At 36.9% G+C, this 22,261-nt stretch overlaps 1 protein-coding gene across 6 annotated transcripts in view; it reads right to left on the bottom strand.

Moving 5' to 3' along the window:
* The window catches only part of GK (glycerol kinase), an 81,010-nt gene that overhangs the window by 25,639 nt on the left and 33,110 nt on the right, over positions 1 to 22,261 (bottom strand). For 2 of the 6 annotated variants that reach the window (XM_058658456.1, XM_058658458.1), the window contains exons 5-14: positions 19,433 to 19,516; positions 16,078 to 16,154; positions 14,225 to 14,362; positions 11,699 to 11,808; positions 11,211 to 11,277; positions 10,191 to 10,208; positions 8,500 to 8,535; positions 8,040 to 8,107; positions 2,433 to 2,475; positions 1,925 to 2,005 (exon numbers count right to left, since the gene is read on the bottom strand). In XM_058658456.1, coding sequence (XP_058514439.1) covers positions 1,925 to 2,005; positions 2,433 to 2,475; positions 8,040 to 8,107; positions 8,500 to 8,535; positions 10,191 to 10,208; positions 11,211 to 11,277; positions 11,699 to 11,808; positions 14,225 to 14,362; positions 16,078 to 16,154; positions 19,433 to 19,516 — 722 coding nt within the window. The remainder of the gene's footprint in view (positions 1 to 1,924; positions 2,006 to 2,432; positions 2,476 to 8,039; positions 8,108 to 8,499; positions 8,536 to 10,190; positions 10,209 to 11,210; positions 11,278 to 11,698; positions 11,809 to 14,224; positions 14,363 to 16,077; positions 16,155 to 19,432; positions 19,517 to 22,261) is intronic. The other 4 variants (XM_004587831.3, XM_004587832.3, XM_012927766.2 and 1 more) reach the window with 3 other exon arrangements.

A 22,261-nucleotide genomic window follows, 5' to 3' on the forward strand; every position in this document is an offset into this window, starting at 1 on the left:
GCAATCCATATGAGTGTCAGTTCATGCCTCAGCTGCTCCATTTCAAATCAACCTTTCTGCTAATGGCCTGGAGAAAGTGGCAGAGGATGGCCCAAGATGCTGGACCTCTTCACCCACATGAGAAACTCAGAAGCTCTGACTCCTGGCTTTGGGATGACTCAGCTCTGACTTTTAAGCTATTTGTGCAGTGAACCAGAGGATCTCTGTCTCTGTCTCTCCTCTCTCTGGAACTAGGTATTTGAAATAAAATTAAATAAATCTTGAAAGTATACAAAAATTAAACAAGAATACTATATTGTTTTCTAGAAGACACACATTGCAATGCATTGATTTCAGGGAGCTCAGACTATCAAGCATCTAGGAACCACATGAGATCACAGCAGTAGGACACTCTACTCTGACCACGGAAGAACCAGAAAAATGAGAGCTGTCTTTTACTATCTGATCACCTGACAGTCTTTCTAGGGTGAATGCAAGAGGTGTTACCGAAAAGCAATTTTTGGAGCCAGCATTGTGGCACAGAGGTAAAGTTGCTACCTGCAGTGTCAGCAGCAGTTTATGTCCCAGCCGCTCTACCTCCAATCCAGCTTCCTGGCAATTGGCTGGAAAAAATAACGAAGGATGGCCCAAGTGCTTGGGGTCCCTGTTACTCACATCTGGAAAAAGCTCTTGGTTGCTGACTTTGGCATTACTTAGCCCTAGCTTTAAGATAAATGCATAAATCTTTACATGAAAAGAAGTTGTTTTCAGAGCTTTCACTAGTAAGTTAGAAGGCTACTGGTAAAGGAGACAAGAAAAGGTTTTTAGACCAGGTGGCAGTTAAGATCTAATGACTCCTGTCCCTAAGGCTATTTCCACATCTGAGGTATCTATAATTCTAAACCACTTTCTCCCAAGTAAGGAAAAAAGAAAGCATCTTGCTGTTGCTACTATATACAGATTACTACTACTAGTAGTGGTACTAATATTACTACTGCTATTAGAGTGCACACCCTGTGCACTTAGTTCTAAGTTAAGCACTCCTCACAGGGGAAATTGAAAGGGGGAAAAGGTTCATAGGATTCTAAGTTTTGAAAGTGTTAAGATACTTTAATAAGCAGACTAAGTTTTCCTCAAATGCTTCTATCAATGCAGAAGGAGCTGACAGGAGAAAGAACACAGTGTTTATAGAAGGACTGAAATAATTTCTTCATACTCTAGATATAACAGCTAATAAAGTGTGTAACCAAATTGTTATCAGCACTCTGGGAAATGAGCTTCAGCAAATTTCAGATCAACAGTGTCTTTGTAGGTTAACAGTAGACATTTCAACATTTATTGGTCAGAAATGCTTATAAGAAATGTATGAGATTTTTCAAAGAGACTACTCATTCTTTGACTTTATAAGTAGATGTTTTCTAATACAAACTTACATCCTATAGACCTGCGCTGACTACCATGATTTATAAACATGCTTGAAATAAATGTTTCCAATGATATTTGACATAAATCTCCCTTTTCCATAACAAAATGTTACACAAAATTTATTTTTATTGAAGACAAATTTATTTTTATGGTTTCCTGTGGAACCCTGAAAGTATTTTAGTTGTATATTGCAGAATTTTCAGACTGAAACAATTGTAAACAAGTGAAATCTCTTCATCAAAACTTAGGGATAGAACACCTTTCACTGCAGAGCGATCACATAATCCAACCAATGTGACACAAGTAATCGGTAGAATAATCAAGGAACCAATATAATCCAGGTTTCCAGAGCCTTAACCCTCAACTCAGACCTAGTTCATTTCACTGAATCAATTGCTGAGAAGAAAATGGAATTTTTTGTCTTATAAATCAGGATTTACCATAAAAGATGTTAGAAAACACTGTAATTTCCCATTAACTTTGCTTGCTCGGTTATTCATATTGACTTAAAGGAACTTACTTCTAATGCATAATATACCGGTTTGTCTCTGCCAAGTTTGTAAGCCACGGTGGTCAAAAGGCCATGTTCAGAAAACACACACTGTAGAAAGGAAACAGAAGATTTCAATACTGGGGAAAAGTTAAAAGCTCAAATGACACAGATACAAAATAACAATCAAAAAACAGTTTAAAACTTAGCAGTTAAAATTATCAGTATTAAGAACACATTCAAGTTGTAAAACAAAAGTTTATTCCTCATTCTAAAAAAGAATGTGACAAGCTTTCAGTCTGGATTTCCAACCAATACAATTAACACACATATAGAATTCAAACAATCTGAAACGGTTCTCATCAGACTCATTCAAATTTCATGATTCTCTTCATTGTTACTGTGCTATAAATTAAGACGATAAAGATTAAGTAAAAGCTGCAAATGCAAAAATAACTTAATTGCAATATATGCTCAAATAGTATTTACAATATTAAAAAATACTCATCAATCTTTTTTGGAAAAAAAAAAACCCTACCTTATGACCTGTATTACAAAGTAAGAAGCATCCTGTTCCATATCTATAGGGAGAAAGAAAATGAATAGAATGACAAATTCATTGAAAGAAAATGATGAAACAATAATAATACAAATAGTTTAAATTTACATATAACAATAGAAGTGGTTATGTGAAAGTTTTAGAAAAGCACTAAAACCTAAGAACCACCACTCATACACTTTTTATGGAAGAATATTTCAAAAATTATTCTAGAGGGATTGGTGCTGTATAGTAATAGGTTTGGGTCCCAGCTGCTCTACTTCTGATCTAGACCCCTGCTGATATGCTTGAGAGGGCAGTGAAAATGCTTGGACACTGGCACCCATGTGGAAGACCTGGGTAACACTCCTGGATCCTTGCAGTGGTCACTGCAGTCATTTTGGGCGGGGGGGGGGGGGTAAACCAGCAGGTGGAAGATCTGTCTCTCCTCTCTGTAACTCTTTCAAGTAAATCAATTTCTTTAAAAAAAAAGAGAGAAAATGTACTTGGCACAACATTAATGGAAATGATGCAGGTAGAACATTTATCATTTAGTCAGCCACAGAGCAGGACTGCATTTCTAGAAACATAGGTTGAGTATTTCTTATCTGGAATGGGGTTGAAAGTCTTTCAGATCTGGAAGTATCAGTATTTTGGAATGTCTACCTTAAAATGTTTTGATCACCCTGCAGGAAACCACAAAGCCTAAGATCGTGAAGCATGCTCAGCCATACTCATTTTATTGCTAATGCATGTCAATCGGCACCGAGAGGAGGCTGGGTGCAGAGTTCTGAGAGAATGCAGCTGTAAACTGAGGACCTCTGTGGCCACTGAAGGCCACAGTGAAGAGTTTTTCCACTCTTTCCGCATGATTTGGTTATTATAGCAGTGGTGTAATAATCAGAGCCAGGATGTAACAGGCTGATATGGAAGAACTGTATTTTGTGGCAGCCTTACCGATATAAGCTTTGGACTCTGTAACAAGTCTGGCACTTGAACGTTAATGGGTACTTTTGCCTTGTGCCAGGCAGATAAAGAGTCCGAACTGATACCAGTAAGTGTCACAAAGAAAACTGAGTTGGGATAACAAAGCCGTAATGTCTCCCTTATTCAGGCTAAGCTCATTTTCTCTCCCTAGATGTCTCGTTCCTGTTCTGTGTGCCTACCCTGTACTAACTGCGCTAGTGACATCCCAGCAGGTGGCATAAGGGCCAGTGCTCAGTACAGGGGCAGGCAAAAGGATACCAGCAGAATCTACTACCAATCAGCGTAACTCCACAGATCATACTGGCTACACTTCACTTCTCTCGCGCAACAAATACAAGCCTAGAACAATTTTTTGATAAATATTTTTATTAGGCATCATTATTTTGAATAAGCATTAGTACAAGATACTCTATCTGTGCCAATACCTATTATTCTTGGCCTGCTTGATAAACAGGTGACACATTCGAAAGTGGGAGAGTAATACATACCTAAGTTTGAAAATGTGTCAAATAACACTAAATACAGGTAATAAATTTACACACTAAAGCACATAACTCCCTATTTTTTGCTATCACAACAATGAAAAAGCTATACGTTGTGAGTTAGAATTTTTAATAAATATTCATAAAATATGTTAGTTATAGTTTATGCCTTTTACTTATGTGTGTATGTCTGAGGGTGTATACACATACACTAGGTTTTTAAATTCACTTCAAAGGTAGAGACAGAAATCTCCCATCTACCGTTACATTCCTCAAATGCTCACAATAGCTGAACCTGGGCTATGTCAAAGCCAAGAGCCAGGAAGTTAATTCACGACTTGCACCTAAGTGACAGGGACTAAACTACTTGAGGCAGCTCTGCTGCCTCTCAGGCTGCACATTAGCAAGCAACTAGAATTGGGAATGGAGCCAGAAAACAACCCCCGGCACTCTGACACAGAATGTGGCCGTCCCAAGCAGCATGGTAATCACTGCGCCAATCATCTGCCCATATACACTATTAAAGTAAAAAGCCAATGAGAAAGCTCAAGGCACCTATTTAATAAAAGTCCATGCTTAAGTTAGTGTACTTTATAACTACTTAATACACATCATCAAAGTGTCAAGAACACTTTTTTGCTACATTTACACCACAGTTTTCAAAGCCGTACATGGGCAATTATTTTCCCCTTAAGTGTTAATATTCTTCCTTTCAGCCAACAATCATCTACAGAACTTTCAGTAGTTATAGGTTCTACCTAGCCTGCCTCTCTATAGTACTGTGTTCAAATATACCAAAAAGATGTCCGACCTGTCTGATCTGTTTGACCTTGGCAAAAGTACAGGCTGCTTGCTATCCTTCACAACTATCCAATCAGAACTGAGCAGCCTCATAGGTGTACCAAAGATTGCACCCAAGGGCATGGCAGGTAGCCCTTGGCAAAGCTGGGAAAGAAGTTAAAAGACTTTATTATACCCCACTGGTGCCCCTGGGGAGATTAGGAAGCTACTTGAGGGCTCTTTTATAAAAAGTGAATTTAATATTCAAATAACCCATGTTCTTTCTAGAAAAAAAAATGTAAAACATATCTAGTGTAAAAGAGAATCCCCAAACACTCAGGATCAGAACCAGAGACAGGTTTTCTACTCAATTCTTTTTTTTTTTTTTTAAGATTTATTTTATTTGAAGACAGAGTTATAGAGAAAAGGGGTGGTAAGAAGGGAGAGGAGAGGGGTGGAGAGAGACCTTCCATGGCTGGTTCACTTCCCAAATGGCTGCAACAGTAGGGACAGGACCAGGCCAAAGCCAAGAGGAGCCCAGAAATCCATCTAGGTCTCACATGTGGTTGTAGTGGCCCAAGTACCTGGGACATTTTCTGCTGCTTTTGCAGATATATCTGCTGAAAGCTGGATCAAAACCATATCAGCTAGGACTTAAATTAGTGCTCATGTGGGATGCATGCACTGCAGGTGGTGGCTTAACTGACTGTGCCACAAAGGTTCCCCTCTAGTGAAACTCTGAGCTGTCATTTTTTTGTCGTGCTGATTGGGAAAGATTAACTTTTCAATCCCAAATTCTCTAATCTATCAATACTGTATTCTGCCTACTGTTTATCTTCTATGATTTTAAAACTTCCATCTGTTCTCCACTCAGTCTACGAACATTCTCTAGTCCTAACATAATTCCCTAAACAAAATTCCTCAAACATTGCATGAACCTGTTAACCTCACAAACTGTCTACTTCTCTCACTATTCCTGGATGGTTGCATTTTCTGAAGCATGTTCTGTCTTACTCTATTTTCTGCCCATCTACATCTTTTGTGACTATGTGCAACTGGATGTTGATCTTTAGAATTCTATTAAACCTTCATTCTTCAAGTCACAAGATGAGGACTTAATTTCTACATACAATGGTCCACTCTTTTTTAGCCTCCATGATCTCTCTATAGTATTTTGTGATGCTGACCACACTTTCTGCTTAAATAACTAGTGTCCTGGATTTCCACAATAATGGAAATTTCTGATTTCTCTATCCCAGTGGCTCCTACTTTTTATAAGTCTCCTCTCTACCTGAATACTTTCTCTTGGTGATGTCACCCACTTTTATCACTTTGATAATCAGATCTAGAAGAAATTCATAACCCCTACTTTTATATTAAACTAATTCCATTTCCTCAAATATGTGCAGTATGTAGATACCTTACCAGTACCACAAGCATATACCAAATAGAATTTTTTTACGGACCCATTTTTGTCTTTGGCTAAGCCTAATCACAGTGCCTAGGAACCTAAGCTCCATACGTATTTCCTCTCCCTTACCCTATTTCAACCATCCACCACCACCTACACCTTCTTTGTCCTGCTGAGTCTACAACCTCATTATGAAGCACCCACCATAGTAGTTTCCTCCATTGTTGTAATAGTTCAGTGAACGCTAAGCACAAGCTCACAAACCTGTTGAAATTTTCTAGGATCTATCAGAAAAAAACCTCTTTGCCATGAAATACAGGGCTTCACAATATGATCCTAGCTTTATTTTCAAGCATCCTACCATAATGATCCCAACATTCTCCAAAGTCTCCCATTTCCCTATGTGTGTATTTGTTTAATGTTTCCCACACTCTAATATTTCCTCATTTTCAGTCTGATTATGAACATAGTATTTTTCTTCTCTCCCTTTGAAGCCCAACAGAATCATTTCAACATTTCTTCCTGATGGTGTCCCTGGGAAGGTAACTGAACATGGTTTAAGTTCTTGGACTCCTGCCACCCATATGGGAAACCAGGATGGAGTCCCTGGCTCCTGGCTTCAACCTGTTCCAGATCTTCTGTCATAGCCATTAGGGAGTATGAATCATCTGGTGAGGGATTCCCCCTCTCTCATAAAAAAAAAATTAGGGTCACTCTTGAGGCATAGTGGGTAAAGCTGCCACGAGCGACAGTGGGAATGGGTTCCAGGCTGGTTTGCTTCAGATCCAACACCCTCTAATGGCCTGAGCAAGCAATAAAAAATGGTCTAAATGTTAGCCCCTTCCTCTCAGGTGGAAGATCCTGATGAAGTTCCTGGATGCTGGCTTTAGCCTGGCCCAGCCCTGGTTCTTGCAGGAGTGAACCAGCAGATGTAAGATAATCTCTATTTCTATCTTGTTCTCCCCCCCCTTTGTCTCTCTCTCTGTCTCTGTCTCTCTTTTTCCCTCTTCCCATGTACATTCTAAGAAAAACAACAACAAAATGTGACATTCACTTGAGATCTAGCTTTGTCTTTCAGCCAACGCAAAGGCCTTGAGCAAGCACATAATCATAATCTGAACAGCTATTTTCTCACACCCAAGTGGGAATCATCATCTTACTACATCTTGATGTGGGATTTTCCCAAACTTCACACATATCAGCAATAAGATTGTGAGGAGATAAATTCTATCCTTGTAGCCTCATCAAATGAGAACATTCAGATAATTGGGAGAAAAAAACAGTACCAGGAAAATAACCTTAAAAATTTCCTCAAATAGGGGTAGACACTGTGGCTCAGAAGGTTAGGGCACCACGTGGGACATCTGCATCCCATATCACAGTGCCTGGGTTTGAGTTCAGTCTGTGTCTGATCCAGTTTCCTGCTGATGTGCAGCTTGGGAAGCCCTAAGTAGATGATGGTTCAAGTGCTTGGATCCCTCCCTGTCTTTCATGTGGGAGACCGGGATAGGGTTCCTGGTTCTTGGCTTCCATGGGCACTTGCAGAATGAAGCAGCAGATGGAAAATCTATGGTCTTTCTCTCTCTGTATTTCAAAATAAACAAACATGTTAAAATGCCACAAAAATATGAGGAATAACAAGCTGAAAATTGTATGTTCTATTATGGCTCTTCTGCACCTTCTTAGCGCTCCTCCCTTCCTTATCAATCTGTCCCCAAAGTCAGAAATAATTTCAGGCAAAATGTATTTTCTGGGAATAAAAAGTATTAGATTTTATGAATGACATGCTTCGTAAGTACGTTTACACATGGTATAATATATTTTATTTTCAAGAGATGAAGAAGAAAATTTTTAAATGCCTATATCTATGTTGGTTTTGGCCAAAATAAACTTAAGAAGGTGCTTCACCTTTGAAACAACAATAGCTTTTCAGTTTCTTAAACTCACGTATTTTTGGCTTGACCATCCTGGAAGCACATTTGTCCCACCAATGCAGCAGACTGGTCCCCTAAACACTGAAAGCACAAATGACAATGATGAATGCAGGCTAAGACAATATTATTAATTTCATTTTTAGAAGGACCATAAGTTTACTTTTCCATTGTTATTCATCAAGGCATGAATTGTCTCTTATATTTCCTCCAAATAATCATCTTTTTCTATTTGTAAATAGTTCTATCAGACAGTATAAATTGGAAGAGAAAGTTAAATTAACTTATTCAGAAGGTTCTCAATGACCTATACTGTTTCTCCTAAAAACAAAAATTAATCAGTTTTGCTACTGCTATTTGTATTCCCTGATTCAGGAAGGAACATTCCAGTGAACTAAGATAAAGGAAGAAAAACCTCATCCAGAAGAGGATTCAGATGAAGAGGTGATAGGGAGGTATTTTGTGATGAAGCTTACCCCAGATATTGGCACACCTTCCAAGGCCCCAGCTTTCTAATAAAATTTGGAAAAAAAAATACAATTATGAACAATTATAAATTTTAAGTTCTTTTAATGTAACATAACAAAAATGAGCACAAATGGTAATGTGCCAGAGGATGTGAGCAGACAAGACAAAGCAAGTGTTTTAAGTACACGAGTGGCATAGAAACAGATACTAGAAGTGCTCCTAGAATGACAAGAAGAGACATGGCATTCATAGAGAATGAACACGTAAAATGGATTGGGAATCAGGAGACATATATTTTGCTCCTGGTTAACTAGTATTATGCCACGAGCAGACCGCTGAACCTTTACATACTTCAATTTATTTATGTACAAAATTAAGACTGGGTTATAAATGACTGTCAAATCCATTAGTATTTGGCTATTACTGTCATTATTAAATAATGACTCACATATCCTATAAATAGCTATCAAGCCAGCATGGGACATATTTATTTGTGCAAGGCTGTATTTTATCAACTCTTCTTTCTAATCAAGCTGCTCTTAAGCAAGAAACACAAGAATGTTCTATGAGTGGTCATTACTTATCCACAGGAGACATCATTCTTCAAAATAAGATATGTTAATTTGTCATGATGAATGGTTTTTATTTCCTTCAATATGGCCAGCATTCTTGGAAGAAAAATGAGATATAAGTGACTGACTGTTGATTTTGTAAACTTAATTTAAAAATTCACTAATGTGAAGCAATTAGTGATTTTACAGAACAGGGGAAATTAAGAAATGAAGCAGTGGCAATATACTTGGAAGAACATGAAACGAAAGCTTTATACTAGTGCCTTGGTCTGCATTTGTGAATCATACACTCTGAGAGTTTCAGATACCCCATCTGTTAAAGTGTGGGCAAGAAAACAATTGACCCCACATGGATATGAGGATAAGAAAATATCAGCAGATATGAGGACACTCTTTACAAAACAGAAAAGAACAGCTGTTACTTTCATTCATGTTTGAGATAATTCAAGATCTATTTTTATCTACAGTATATATTCTCTGAAAATATGAGCTTAGGCATCAAGTTTAAAAAGGGTACATTTCATAAAAAGTTTAGAGTGAATCAACAGGAAACCTAGAGTCAGTATATTTTTAATATATTGAAATACTCGAGGAAGTTGCCACTTTTACTTTGGAAATGATAAAACTACCAGTAAGATCTACTATGTGTGCTCAGAACCTAAGGCACTGTTTCTCCTCAATGGAGGAGTCCTGGAGCATCCTCTGATGAAGCATGCAGAAAAAGCTTCAGTGCATTTCCAACTAACTGGTCTGAAAGGCTGGTCAAGATATCATTTAATATAGACATCTAAAACTTTTGAAAACTATGCCTAATTTCCCTGTTGTGCTAAAACCCGAAACATCATACCTATACTTAGTAATGGGTAGCATCAGAAGTTCTCATTCCAAGAAGCATAGTTTCTTTTTTTTTACGTTAGAACATCAGTGTCAGTCATAAAGAAACAAACAGGATTAGAGCTTTCTTTAAAAATGAAAACCCAAATAGTGTTTATAATAATTTGGAGAGTCAAAGAAATTCCAGACATGTCTGCTTAGCAAATTAACTTTCGCTTGTCTCAAAATAAATGGAAATGCACTGTATCTTTTCCAAATGAATGGGTAACATAATTGGTGGGTAACCTACTCACCAGGCTATGAGAGATTTTCTACAGTCAGCAAGGAGGAAAAAGAGGGACAGAAGCATAATATTTTAAATGCAAGAGAACTCTAAGCCAGTTAATTTTTTTTCAATATTCCATTGATAGTATCTCAAGTATCTTTTCCCTGACTCAAATCAGTTTACTGACAGCTATGAAATTACCAGAGTGCTTCTATTCTAAGTAGTGACTATGCATCCCTTAAGAAACTCCACATTGCTATAAAGTTTTATTGTGAATGAAATGGTTAATTTTTTTCATGGTTTATTCAGAGAATATATTCTTTGACCCTATTATTACTAACTCTGTAAGTGGAGTTTTTATTATATTTTATGTCTAAAAATAGTTTTCTAAATTTTTAATTTTTTCATAAGCTGCATCATGAATTCCAGATTTTTGTGCTCAAACATCAGTTCACATCCTTGTTCATTCTCAATGCATATTCTCAATGAGGCTAAGTAGACATTTTGCTAAAACTGCTTTTTTTTTAGTTTCAATGACAGCAGCCATAAAAAGGTAAATCAGTTTCATCAGAAATCCCCAAATTAGAAAGAAACAATTTTCTTTTAGTTTCTTTGCTAAATTTTGCTCAGGCTGACAAATAATCTAATATATAACATAGTCTTGCCATCAAAAAGAGATTAAACCTGAGAAAGAACACCACTAACATGTTAGAGTCCCTCGTCTCAATTCTAAAGCAGACATCACAACTATTTAGCAATTACTATGACTGAAAGAATAATCTGGCTCACTCATTATTTAAAACTAAAAATATTCAAAGAATTAATGTATGCAACTGTAAATCAGTTGGTAAGAAGGACTATAAGGTTCTTAAGTTATAAAACTAAACCCTAAATATTATTTTATATTCTATCAATATTCACAAAGAATTCACTAATCCCAAACTATGAAAAACAAAAATTGTGCTTTGAGTTTGAATAATTTTAAAATGAAAAATAAAACTTTTCTTTTTCTTTCTGCTTTCCTCTTTTATCTCTTTCTCATTTTTACCATTAGGCCATAGATTTCAGAAGAACTCCGGACATTTGGAAGAATTTCCATTGGAATTTCAAAAAATCTGAAAAATATCATGATAGACTATTAATGAGTATGTAAAAATATTTGCATGTATTTCAACATTAAAATGTGAAAAAAATTAGAGAATGGATATATTAGAGTATAAACAGTAAATACTTAAACCAGAAGAACATAGTTGTATGCTTGGATACCGAATATTGGAACTCCCAGAGCAACTGAATTAATGCAAATAAAAAAAGCACATGGAAATCACATTACTTTACTAAAGGAAGCTAACCCATGAGAAAGAATTAATTTGGCCTGCTTATTACATGCAATAACAAATTCCTTAATAAAGACCAAAATAGGCTTGCAGATTGTACTTAATAAGTCAATTACATTAACACCTAAAAATACTAAAATTTAGCTGAGAAAGAAATAACATAATGGGGAAACTAATCTTAGGGGAAACTCCAACTCACTCGCATAGCTCTTTATCCCATTCCAAAGAATGAATATTGAAAAGCATCGTCCTACTTGCATTTGTTACATCTGTACAGTGGACACCTCCATTGACTCCTCCTGTCAAACTCTAGATAGAATTAAAAGGACAAGTTATATTTGTACTTATCTGCAACTCAATTTATGTATTAAGGGTCATAACTAGCAGCACATAGAACTTTTGAACAGTTCAACTACTTAGTTTTCAAGTTTGAGCACTCTCCAACCAAAATAAAATTTGAACCACACTTGTAATTTTTAAATTTCTAATAGATACACTAAAAGAGATTAAATATGTGAAGTTAACCTTAATAACATAGTACATTTTATTTAATCCAGTATATTTAAAATATTATTTTAATGTATACTTAACGGCAAAATATTAGAGGGATTTCATTTTCTTTGTTCAGTATTAAGTCTTTGAAATCTAGGTCGTATTTTATACTCATAGTACATCTCAGTTCAGACTCAAATGCTCAATAGCCACATGTGAGTAGTGGTTACCACATCAGCACAATTCTAGTTAATCAGTGGTTAAACCAAAGATCAATTTTGTTTTTCTCTTCTGATCTTTGAAAAATTCAGTCTTCTTAAACTTGGCAAGGTGAAATAAATTGAGATATCCATCTCTTGAGACTTACAGAGAACCTTGTATTATCCCTTTGTCTCATATTTATCTTCTTAAAAAATTATCTCATCTATTTGAAAGCACATGACACAGAGAAAGACTGGGAGAGACTGGGAGACAAAGAGCTGCAGTCTCCTAAACTAACAGCAGGGGCCCAAGCACTTGGGCTACTTCCTCCACCCTTACATGTAGAGTAGCAGGAATCTGGGTTGGAAACAAAGCATTCCACCAAAAACTATCAGATTGGTAGCAGTAGTACCCTAATTTACATGCTATAACACTAGCCCCATTTTGTTTTATTTTTTATTTTTTGATTAACAATTTGCATTGAGCTTTGTCTATACTCACCCAAGCACATATCCTGAAAGCAGAGTTTTAAACTCTGATGTTAACACTCACATACCTGAACTGGAGACACTAAGAAGTTAACAAAGGAACAAAGGTAGATAAAAGTGAGTGCAATGATGTAGAACTAAAATGTACTTCCTCCAGTTTCCTGTAACTCACACTTCCCACATCCTGCCTTACTTTGTCTTGAGACAATTGTCAGAATGAATCAATCAACTGTGACAGACGGAATCACTCATCTGTGCGTGAGAGATGTGGAATTGGCTGGCCAGGAACACAGAGTACAACCTTCCCTGGCCAAACTCAAGAGGGAGGGTAGAGAAGGTGCCTCTTCCTGGGAACGCTTGCAAAGGACTTGATCTGGCAAGGGAGAACAGGGTAAATATTTCCGTCAAGTTCCTTGGAATGCTGAAAACGTCCTCACATTAAATATACACAAGTGAAAGTTTATGTCTGAGATTTGCATTAAAATGATCTGTTGGGACAAAGAGTACTGATTTTAGATGAACCAAAGTTGGTCCACAGGTTGACGATCAGTGTATGTGATTCACGGGGACAGAGGTTCAAGAGAGTCACTGCACTATTCCTTCGACATTGCGGAACAGTGATGTAAAGACTCAGAAGTCCAGGAAGAGAGAGAGAGAGAACCACTGGAGGACATGCCATTTTAAGCAGCATCTTAGAAAAATTTTTAAAAGCTGCTACTCTTCCTTGTTCAACTTAAGCAAAACAATTACCTAACAAATTCCATTATGATTTAGTTTCACATCATGACCGTTACACAAGAAACAGATGTGTGATACTGAAAGCAAATGAAAAAGGTGTCCTAGGTGTTTTATCAAGCTAAATGCTTTATCTTTTCTAAAAACTGGTTAGTGGAAACGAAGCATATAATAGGAAAGAATCAAAAGCTACTTATATTCTTATCTTAAAGATAACACATATGAGGGACCAGCATGGTAGCCTAAAAGCTCAAGTCTTCACCGTGAATGCACCACAATCTCATATGGGTGCCAGTTCTAATCCCGGCAGCCCCACTTCCCATCCAGCTTCCTGCTTGTGTCCTGGGAAAGCAGTCAAAGATGGCCCAAAGCCTTGGGACCCAGCACCTGCATGGGAGACCCGGAAGAGGATCCAGGCTCTTGGCTTCAGATTGGCTCAGCTCCAGCCGTTGTGACTGCTTGAGAGTGAATCAACGGATAGAAGATCTTCCTCACTGTCTCTCCTCCTCTCTGTATATCTGACTTTACAATAAAAATAAAATAAATCTTTTTTTTAAAGATAACACATATGAGATGTGGTTTTGGCAAGTATCCTCCATTTTCATTGAACTAAAAAAAGAAAAAAATAAGGAGGAAGTAGGGAAAAGTACCTCTCAATTGGAGGCTGAAATGGTTTTCCTTCTTCTTGAGCAGTTTTTCTTAATGATGCTAACTAAAAGTGTTGAACTATTAGTAGAAAATAGTAGGTCAGGCAGTTTACAATAATTTTCTGACAGAATTCTCCATACAGGAATGGTACTTATACATACCCAAATAAGCCATGAATCAATGGTCCCAAAAAGGGCTCTATTTTCTTCAACAGCTTTTTGAACTTTTTTCACATTGTCAAGGAGCCAACGAAGTTTCACTGCACTGAAGTAAGTACTAAGTGGGAGGCCTGTTTTGGACTAAAACAGTTATGAAGTTAGGCCAGCAACTTATATTTATTACAGTTTAAAATAAAACCACAAAGTTCAGGAGTTCAAAAAAGCAAAACTCTCAATGGCCCAAAGGCAATCCCATAGTATTAGAAATGAAAATATTGTTTCTATCTCATGACACAAGAATATTCATGGACAAAGATCAAAGCACTATGAGATCAAAGCCAAAGGGCACCCACGTGACAAGGTAATGACAAAATTAAATGACACATCATCCTGCAATTAGTCAGTGATAATGTAGCTGTTACCTTTTATAATAATATAGTATTGTGTATAGAAACTAAATCAAAACTCTGCTTATTTTACATTTCATGAAAGTAAAAATCAGAATCCAATTCACAAAACTAGTGACCATATCAGATAATTTTATGTCTTCAAAACACAAAAGACTTAATAACAATATATTCTTGTGTATATACATGTGTTAAAACAACATAAATAATATAAAATTATTGCAAACTAAAGCAGAGTCAAAGACATGCTAAATTACAAGCAATTAAGAGCTATTCTATTTAGGTGCCTAAATTCAAATACATTGAAGAGAGGCAATGTGCACTGAATAAAAGTTTACAGTATGAACATGAAACAAATATGAGCTTATCAGTCTTTCTTGAGAATGGGTCAGATCTAACTCTTATTTATGGTAGTATGTTAAATGTCATGTTTCTTATAAAGCCTAATTAAAGCAGTTAATACATACAAGAAAATAATGCAACAATCTTTCCCCTCCTCAAACTCTATTTTCATTTATCACCTAACTATAAAACCCTTTTGTTATGGAAGAAAACTCAAAATATTTAATACTTTACTATATTTGTAAGTTAAAACTCCTAAGGTTTTCTAACTTTCCTATCCTAGAAAAAAAAGACCAATACTCAAAAAAATTATTGAAATATCTTAATTGATTTTTAAGAACCCAAAAGCTAATAGTGGGCTGAATATACTTAATCTCCATGATGTGTAGATAGAAAGTGTAACAGTTCTCTGAAATGGCGTCAAAGACAAAAACCATGTATCCCCTGACGCACAGTGCAACCAGAGTTGGGAGTGTTAGGCAGTGTGACAAAGAGAACAGAATAGAGAACATGCACGGGTTTATTCAGGATACAACTGAATGATTTTCCAGCTTCATAAGACTTGAACACACACACACATGCCATAAACATCCCACTAAATGGAAATGAACAAACAAAGCAGAGGGAACTTCCTTCTGGCTATGACCTTTCTGAGAGTGCGCCCTGCCTTCCCATTCAGTTATCTGCAGACATTTATAAAATGCCTGAAAATGAGGGAATTTTTACTAGCTTTCTTCATATCAAGAAAGTGGAAGAGAGTTCAGTTAAGGGTTTGAGTGTCTCCTATTTTCTCTCCTTGAATCCAGCTCGGTAAAAACTAACAACTTTACTCAGAATTTGCTTCAATGATCATTAGAAAACAACAGAGATGGGTTTAGAAAGCACCCCTTGGGGAGAACAGCTTAAACCATTGCACACATTTTAATGCCCTCCAGCCTTCTTCCAATTCACCACAAGGCAAGGACAATGTCTGGGGAACAGTCTGTAAACTGAATCATACAACTACTGTGCCATAAGCTGTAAGGCCCTGATAATCCTTCTGGTGAAATCTGCACATGTTTTTTATAAACATTCTTATAAAAACATTTCAAGAGATTTCTTTCTTACCTTGACAAAGTTATTATTTCCTGGAATTCTTTTACTAAGATTCTCAACAGTAGACTGGGTTCTTAGATCAAGCCACACTATAAACCGAAATATAATAAAATTTTCATTAAAAATAAGAACGTAATGAAATCACTGTAAAGGACAGGATACTTATTAGTTTTCCATAAGCAATTAAAATGCTAGAGCTTTCAAAAGACAGAAATTAGAAAATTAGAAATGAATGGACATATTGTTAGAAGAGAATTAAGTTATAAGGGAGAATTTATAAGGTTTTTATGCAAAATTACAGACCAAGTTAGGAAGAACAATACAAACCTCAGGGTACTTATTTTGTACTCTTTTTATCAAAAAAATCCCCAAAAATATCTGGAATACAGATTTTCTAAGCAAATTTTCAGATATCTGAAAACTAGGCCAAGCAATTGGCAGTGCAAAACGCACAGCCTAAGACCACTACACCATGCAGAGTGTGGATCTTAGAAAACTTGGGAGCAAATTGTGACAAAGACAAAGTAGAGAACCTGATCCTATTATTGCAGGAATCAAAGATACAGTCTTTCATGTATAAAATGCTTATATATCTGAAAATCTTTTAAAGTATGCTAGACTCAGACTCCTTTAAAGTTGCAGTTTCTGTATGCTGGAGTGTAAAGAAGGGGGGAAATCCCCGTTTTAGTAATTCAACATTTTCTTTTACTACAGAGCCACTGTCAGCTTCCTGAAAACTTACTAGAATACATTTGTTGTGCTTAGTAACAGAAGGTGTGAGGAAGCAAAAGCACGAAATTCTACATAAAGCAATTGTGAAGAGTAACTAATATAATCAGATTTCTTTCTCACATTTAAGTTTTGTAATTCATTTGTGTAGCCTTTGATATTTTCAGCATTGACTGCACAGATACCTCTTGAAAACTCTCAGATCCACAGTGTGGTAAAAGACCTCAGAGAAACTTACATAAGCTTGCCACTGCACATCTGAATGCTAACACCTATTGTCTACTTGGGCTCACTCTTACTGTTTTTGTTCATTTAAAAACCAGTCCTTTCAGTCCGGGTGTGATGGCTCAATTGGTTTTGCAAGTGCCAGGATCCCATATAGGCACTAGTTGTGTCCTGGCTGTTGAGGATAACCCAAGGTCTCGGAACCCTGCACCTGCGTGGGAGATCCAGAAGCAGCTCCTGCTTCTTGGCTTCGGATCAGCCCACCTCTAACTGTTGTGGCCATTTGGGGAGTGAATTAGCAGATGGAAGGTCTTTGTCTCTGTCTCTCCTTCTCTCCATAAATCTTATCTCCCTTTCCGTAAAAATAAGCAAAATCTGTTTTAAAAATTAAAAAAAAAAAAAACACCCCTTTCTCAAGAGTGAATTTTAATCAATTCTTTCTCATTACTTAAAGCTGTCATTTCCTGTAAGGGACCTGTTTGTGACAGTGGCTACTTCCCCAGGGGCTTTTTCAATTGAGGACTTCAGGAAACAATAATTTTTGTAGGTATAGAAAAGCAGCAAGGAAAGACTCATTGCAACCAGGACGGGGGTGGGGGACTGACTGAGGAGACAATACATGGTAATGCAGCTAAGCCGAGATGGGTGCCAAGCCTGTTCAAATCTGAGCTTGGCAGTATGTAGTATGCAGCTGCTGCCCTTAAAACAGGAGAGCAAAATCTACCACATTAGGAGCCATTACGGGGGGGGGAGGGGGAACAGACGTGAAGGGATCCAGTTGATATTGTCTAAATCTGAAATCAGCTAGTTTAGATTACTGGTTCCATGAACAAAGCAATTCCTTTTTTTAAAAACTCAATTTATTTGGAGTTTCCTATTACTGAGACACTGTGTTCGGTGCAAGCCAACAGTGTTATCATCGTGGAGGTGGAGATCTGCCATGTCCAGGGAACAAGGACAATCCACGTTCTACACAGTGACAGTACTGTCTGACTATGACATAAATGTGCCTTCCTCATAGGCAAGCAACCCTAGCAAATAGTATTGGTATAACACAAGTAATTGTTAAAAAAAAAAAAAAGGAGAAAAGTTAACAGAAACAATTTTAAATCTATGACATCTCAATCCTGTGTATCAAATCACAATGAGTTGAGATTAGAAATCAATTTCCTGAGTTTTGATTACCTGCTTTAAAAAATGAAACAGTATAGATCCAGTCATTGCACTTGGTAAGGTAAATATTTATTTGTCAAACTTGTTTCAGATTATGTGGGGTTTCTGAATCACATTATAAAACATATTTCTTATCAGAAGGTGTAAACAAGCAACATTTAAAAGTCACCACTATAGGCTTTTTGTTTAATGACTTAGATTCTTCCAGATCAGCTTTGTTCATATTTAAGGTTCATAGCATTCACTAGGGAATTTAAAGTTGAGTCGCAACTCTCCACCCCCTTAGATTTGGAAATGTGGCACCAGATGGCCTTTGAAATAGTTATTCCACTTTCAGAAGCACTAAGAGACTCCATAGCCTTACCTAGAAAACATACCAAGAACACCTGTAAAACTTTGACATCACACATCCTGGCCCCACCTTGTATGTCTATGCAAGGTTTGAATCTCTAAAGTATGCCAAGTTATTCAATATAGTGCTAAAACTTGAGAACCTCTTCTCTGGGGCATGTCCTCTAGGATACTAGAAATATCCTCATTATTTAAAACTAAAACTAAAACTAAAACAGGTAGCTTCCTATATCCCAGGAGCCCTGTGACTCTATTCTTCCTTGTTAAGGACCACTTAGAAAACTAAGTTATTTATTCCCCACTTGAAAGCCTGCAGCGATGACTGACAACAGCATTCGGAGTTAAAATATCCCCACCAAGAACAAAAACTCTGGATATGCAATCAGGACACCAAAGTTCCATATTTGGCTTTGTCACCAACCAGCTGTATGACTTATGCAAGTCATTTCACCATTCATGGCCTGGATTTCCTAAAAATAAAGTAAGGAGGCTGGATTAGATGGCCTGTAAAATTTCTCTCCTTCCATTGTCCCATGATCACAGAAGCCTGTTAAGATACATATATATGGAATGAATTAGTAAAAATGTCAAAGAGAAAAATGTCAGTGGTTGGTACACTACCAAGCAATTCACAAATGCTCAAAATTAATTGTATTAAGAACAAAAAAATTAGAAAACTCATTAAATAAGCTAAGATGACTGAATTAGAATTGCAGAATGAAAGACCAAAGCCAAAGAGAAGACTGCAAGCTGAAGGACTAAGCCCCTGTGTGTGTAATTTCTGAGATCAAAAGAAGTGACAGATCCAGATCCAGAAGCAGAGGTCAATTGCCCCAACATGTCTGAGTTGGAAGGTTGGGCAGTGAGTAGTTAGCCAGAGCACCAATACCTGACGAAGTACCAGCAGCTGGAACTGAAGAGCCAGAGGGAGCAACGGCAACTGGAACTGAAGGGTCAGGAGAAACTGGAGCAGCTGGAGCATTAGGAGAAATAAGGGCAATTCATGCTAGAGATGGCCGAGTTGAAGGTCTGCATATTCTTGTTTACCACAAAGGAAATGGCAGATCACTTGGGCAAGTTCACCAGAAAGAGCATTTTTTCCACACATTTGAGTGTAGAAAAAGAAAAGGAAGAGACGTGGAGCAGAAAGGGAAACAAAGGAAATCCAGTTCAATCTCCATTTCAATATTTTTTCCATTTGGATGGATGAAGGCCAGGTAAATACCTGATTTCTGGTTCAGGAGGACTCTTCCCTACCTGGCAATATTTATGCATCCTAAGAGACTTTCATGTATAAAGTTAACTAAAGGCAGCTCAGTCATGCACTGAAGGGAAATGTTGCGTGGATGTAGGGAGGGAGCGTATCCCTGGGAGGATGTTAGAAAGGAATGAGCTGCAGCCATCTGTAGTAAGACATCAAAGTGCTGCTTTGGGAAGAAAAGACCCCAAGATTAGAAATAGATGTTAGGGTGTTCAGAAGACTATAGAGCCTGCTCTACAGGTAAAATAAACTGAAACTAAACAATTCATATCATCAAATGAATTGGCTGAAAAAAAAACAACTGATTTGAATGATGTGAATCTCATTTATATTAAATAAGGCCACATCCAAAATACATCTGGTCAACTCTGTTCTGAAAAGTTTCAAGAGTGAAGAGAAAATGAATTTGCCTCAACCACCACAGACCAGGATTTGTTTTTTGATGTAGTAACAGTACAAAGGAAAACACTATAGTGAGAATATCTAGAATAATAAAACCTCACAAATTTGCATCATTTTTATATAACCATAAAGATATAAGGAAAAAGCATCTAAGAAACAAAAAAAAAAAAACAAGAAAATGCCACTAGGAATAATCTAAACTATCTTCAGCTGACTAGAAACAAAGGCAAATAATGAAGCTCCTGTGAGACAGTTTATTAGAAGGAGCTTGTGGTCTGATCTGATAAAGTGAGGCGCCCGGCTATGAGACACATCCCAAGCAAGAACTTCTAACAGTCACACAAAGTGTTATGAGGCTGTTTCCCACCCCCCAAGAGACACCAAAATAGTAAAACAGCTATTTACTGTGTTTTACTAGTTTGTCAAAAGTTAAAGTATTAATTAAGCTGAGAAAGAGGTTATCTGCAAGAGGGAAAAAAAAAACAACTATACTGACTAACCCACACCTGATGACATTTCCAGAAAAAGGTGGGGTAAATTGAAAAAAAATTGAGAGTGGGACAGAAATAAATTAATAAAACATTGTTACTCTGTGTGTGTATGTGTGTGCATGCTTGTGTGTGTGTAAATACCCACACATTTAAGATGAGAACTAAAACTTATTTTATTTCATAGGTACACAAATGTTAACATGCCAATAACTAAACTAAGGCTGGGTGGCCCCAGGCAGACTCTGCACTTTCCCTAGGAACACCTGTCATGGATAAATCAGCCACTGCATCCGCCATTCCTAGATTTAAAATGCTACCATCAATTTAGAAGAGTGACCATGGCTGACACTGAAACCTCAGTCTGCCAGGTACTCTTTCAAGGATCCCACATCTCTTAACTCCCGGATCTTCACCTCAAACCTAGAAGGGCCAAACATTCAAACTCCTGGATCTAACTATTAAGCAAGAGGTACAGAATGCCAGAAAGTGAAAAAGCCAGTATTTGAACCCAGAGTCCAAATCCAGAATTAAACCCTGACAATGCAGATATAACTATGATGAATTCATAGTTTTAAATGGGACAAAATATTAAATATATTTTAATATTGAATATTAAATATTCAAAGTTAAAATCTTTCTACTTAAACTAACTTGAGTTGAATATCCCAATCACTGCAAAATACAGCAGTGTTTCTTTACCCAGGATTGAAGGCGCTATAAAGCTTTCAAAGAACCATGCAATAAAAGGCTTGAAATAATAATAACCAGGTATTGATAAAACTGAGAATTGGAAATTTTGTAAAAGTAAAAACAAAACAAAACAAAAACCTGCCTTCTAAATAAACAATAAAAATCATATTCATTATTCAAATCCAGTGTACTTAAGAATTTTAGATGGCTTGCCATATTTGCTTTGCAATCCATGGTTTTTCTTACAAGTAGATTTTCAGTTATAAAATGCCCAAGTTCAAAATTCCTCCAACAGATCTCAAAAGATGATTACACATGTTTAGTCACTGGTGTAGAATTCACCAGTATGTTCAAAAACAGAGGCAAAAAAAGATCAAAGCTGGGGTCAGCACTGTGGCATAGTCCATTAAGTCTCCATCTGCAGTGCTAACACCCCATATGTACACGGGTTCGAATCCTAGCTGCTCCACTTCCAATCCAGCTCTATGCTAATGTGCCTGGGAAACGAGTGAAGGATGAGCAAAGTCTTTGGGATCCTGCACCCATGTCAGAGACCTGGAAGAATTTCCTGGCTCCTGACTCGCCTAGTTCTGGTCATTGCAGGTATTAAGAGAGTGAACCAGCAGATAGAAGATCTCTCTCCCTTTTTCTTTGTCTCTCCTTCTCTGTGTAAATCTGCCTTTCAAATAAAAAGTATTTTTTTCATCAACATTTAAACCTGTAATATTCTACAGTGAGAGCTGTGTGTCACAGGAAGCTGTAAAGGCAGTATCTTAGAAAAACTGTTTTTTACAGCATTTCAACAAGGAAGTTTCAGAGATAAAGAAATGAATTTTGTAGGTACCTTTCTTTAGTACACTAAAGGTATTCAACC

This window comes from Ochotona princeps, chromosome X, assembly GCF_030435755.1.
Source record: "Ochotona princeps isolate mOchPri1 chromosome X, mOchPri1.hap1, whole genome shotgun sequence".
Classification (NCBI taxonomy): Eukaryota; Metazoa; Chordata; class Mammalia; order Lagomorpha; family Ochotonidae; genus Ochotona; species Ochotona princeps.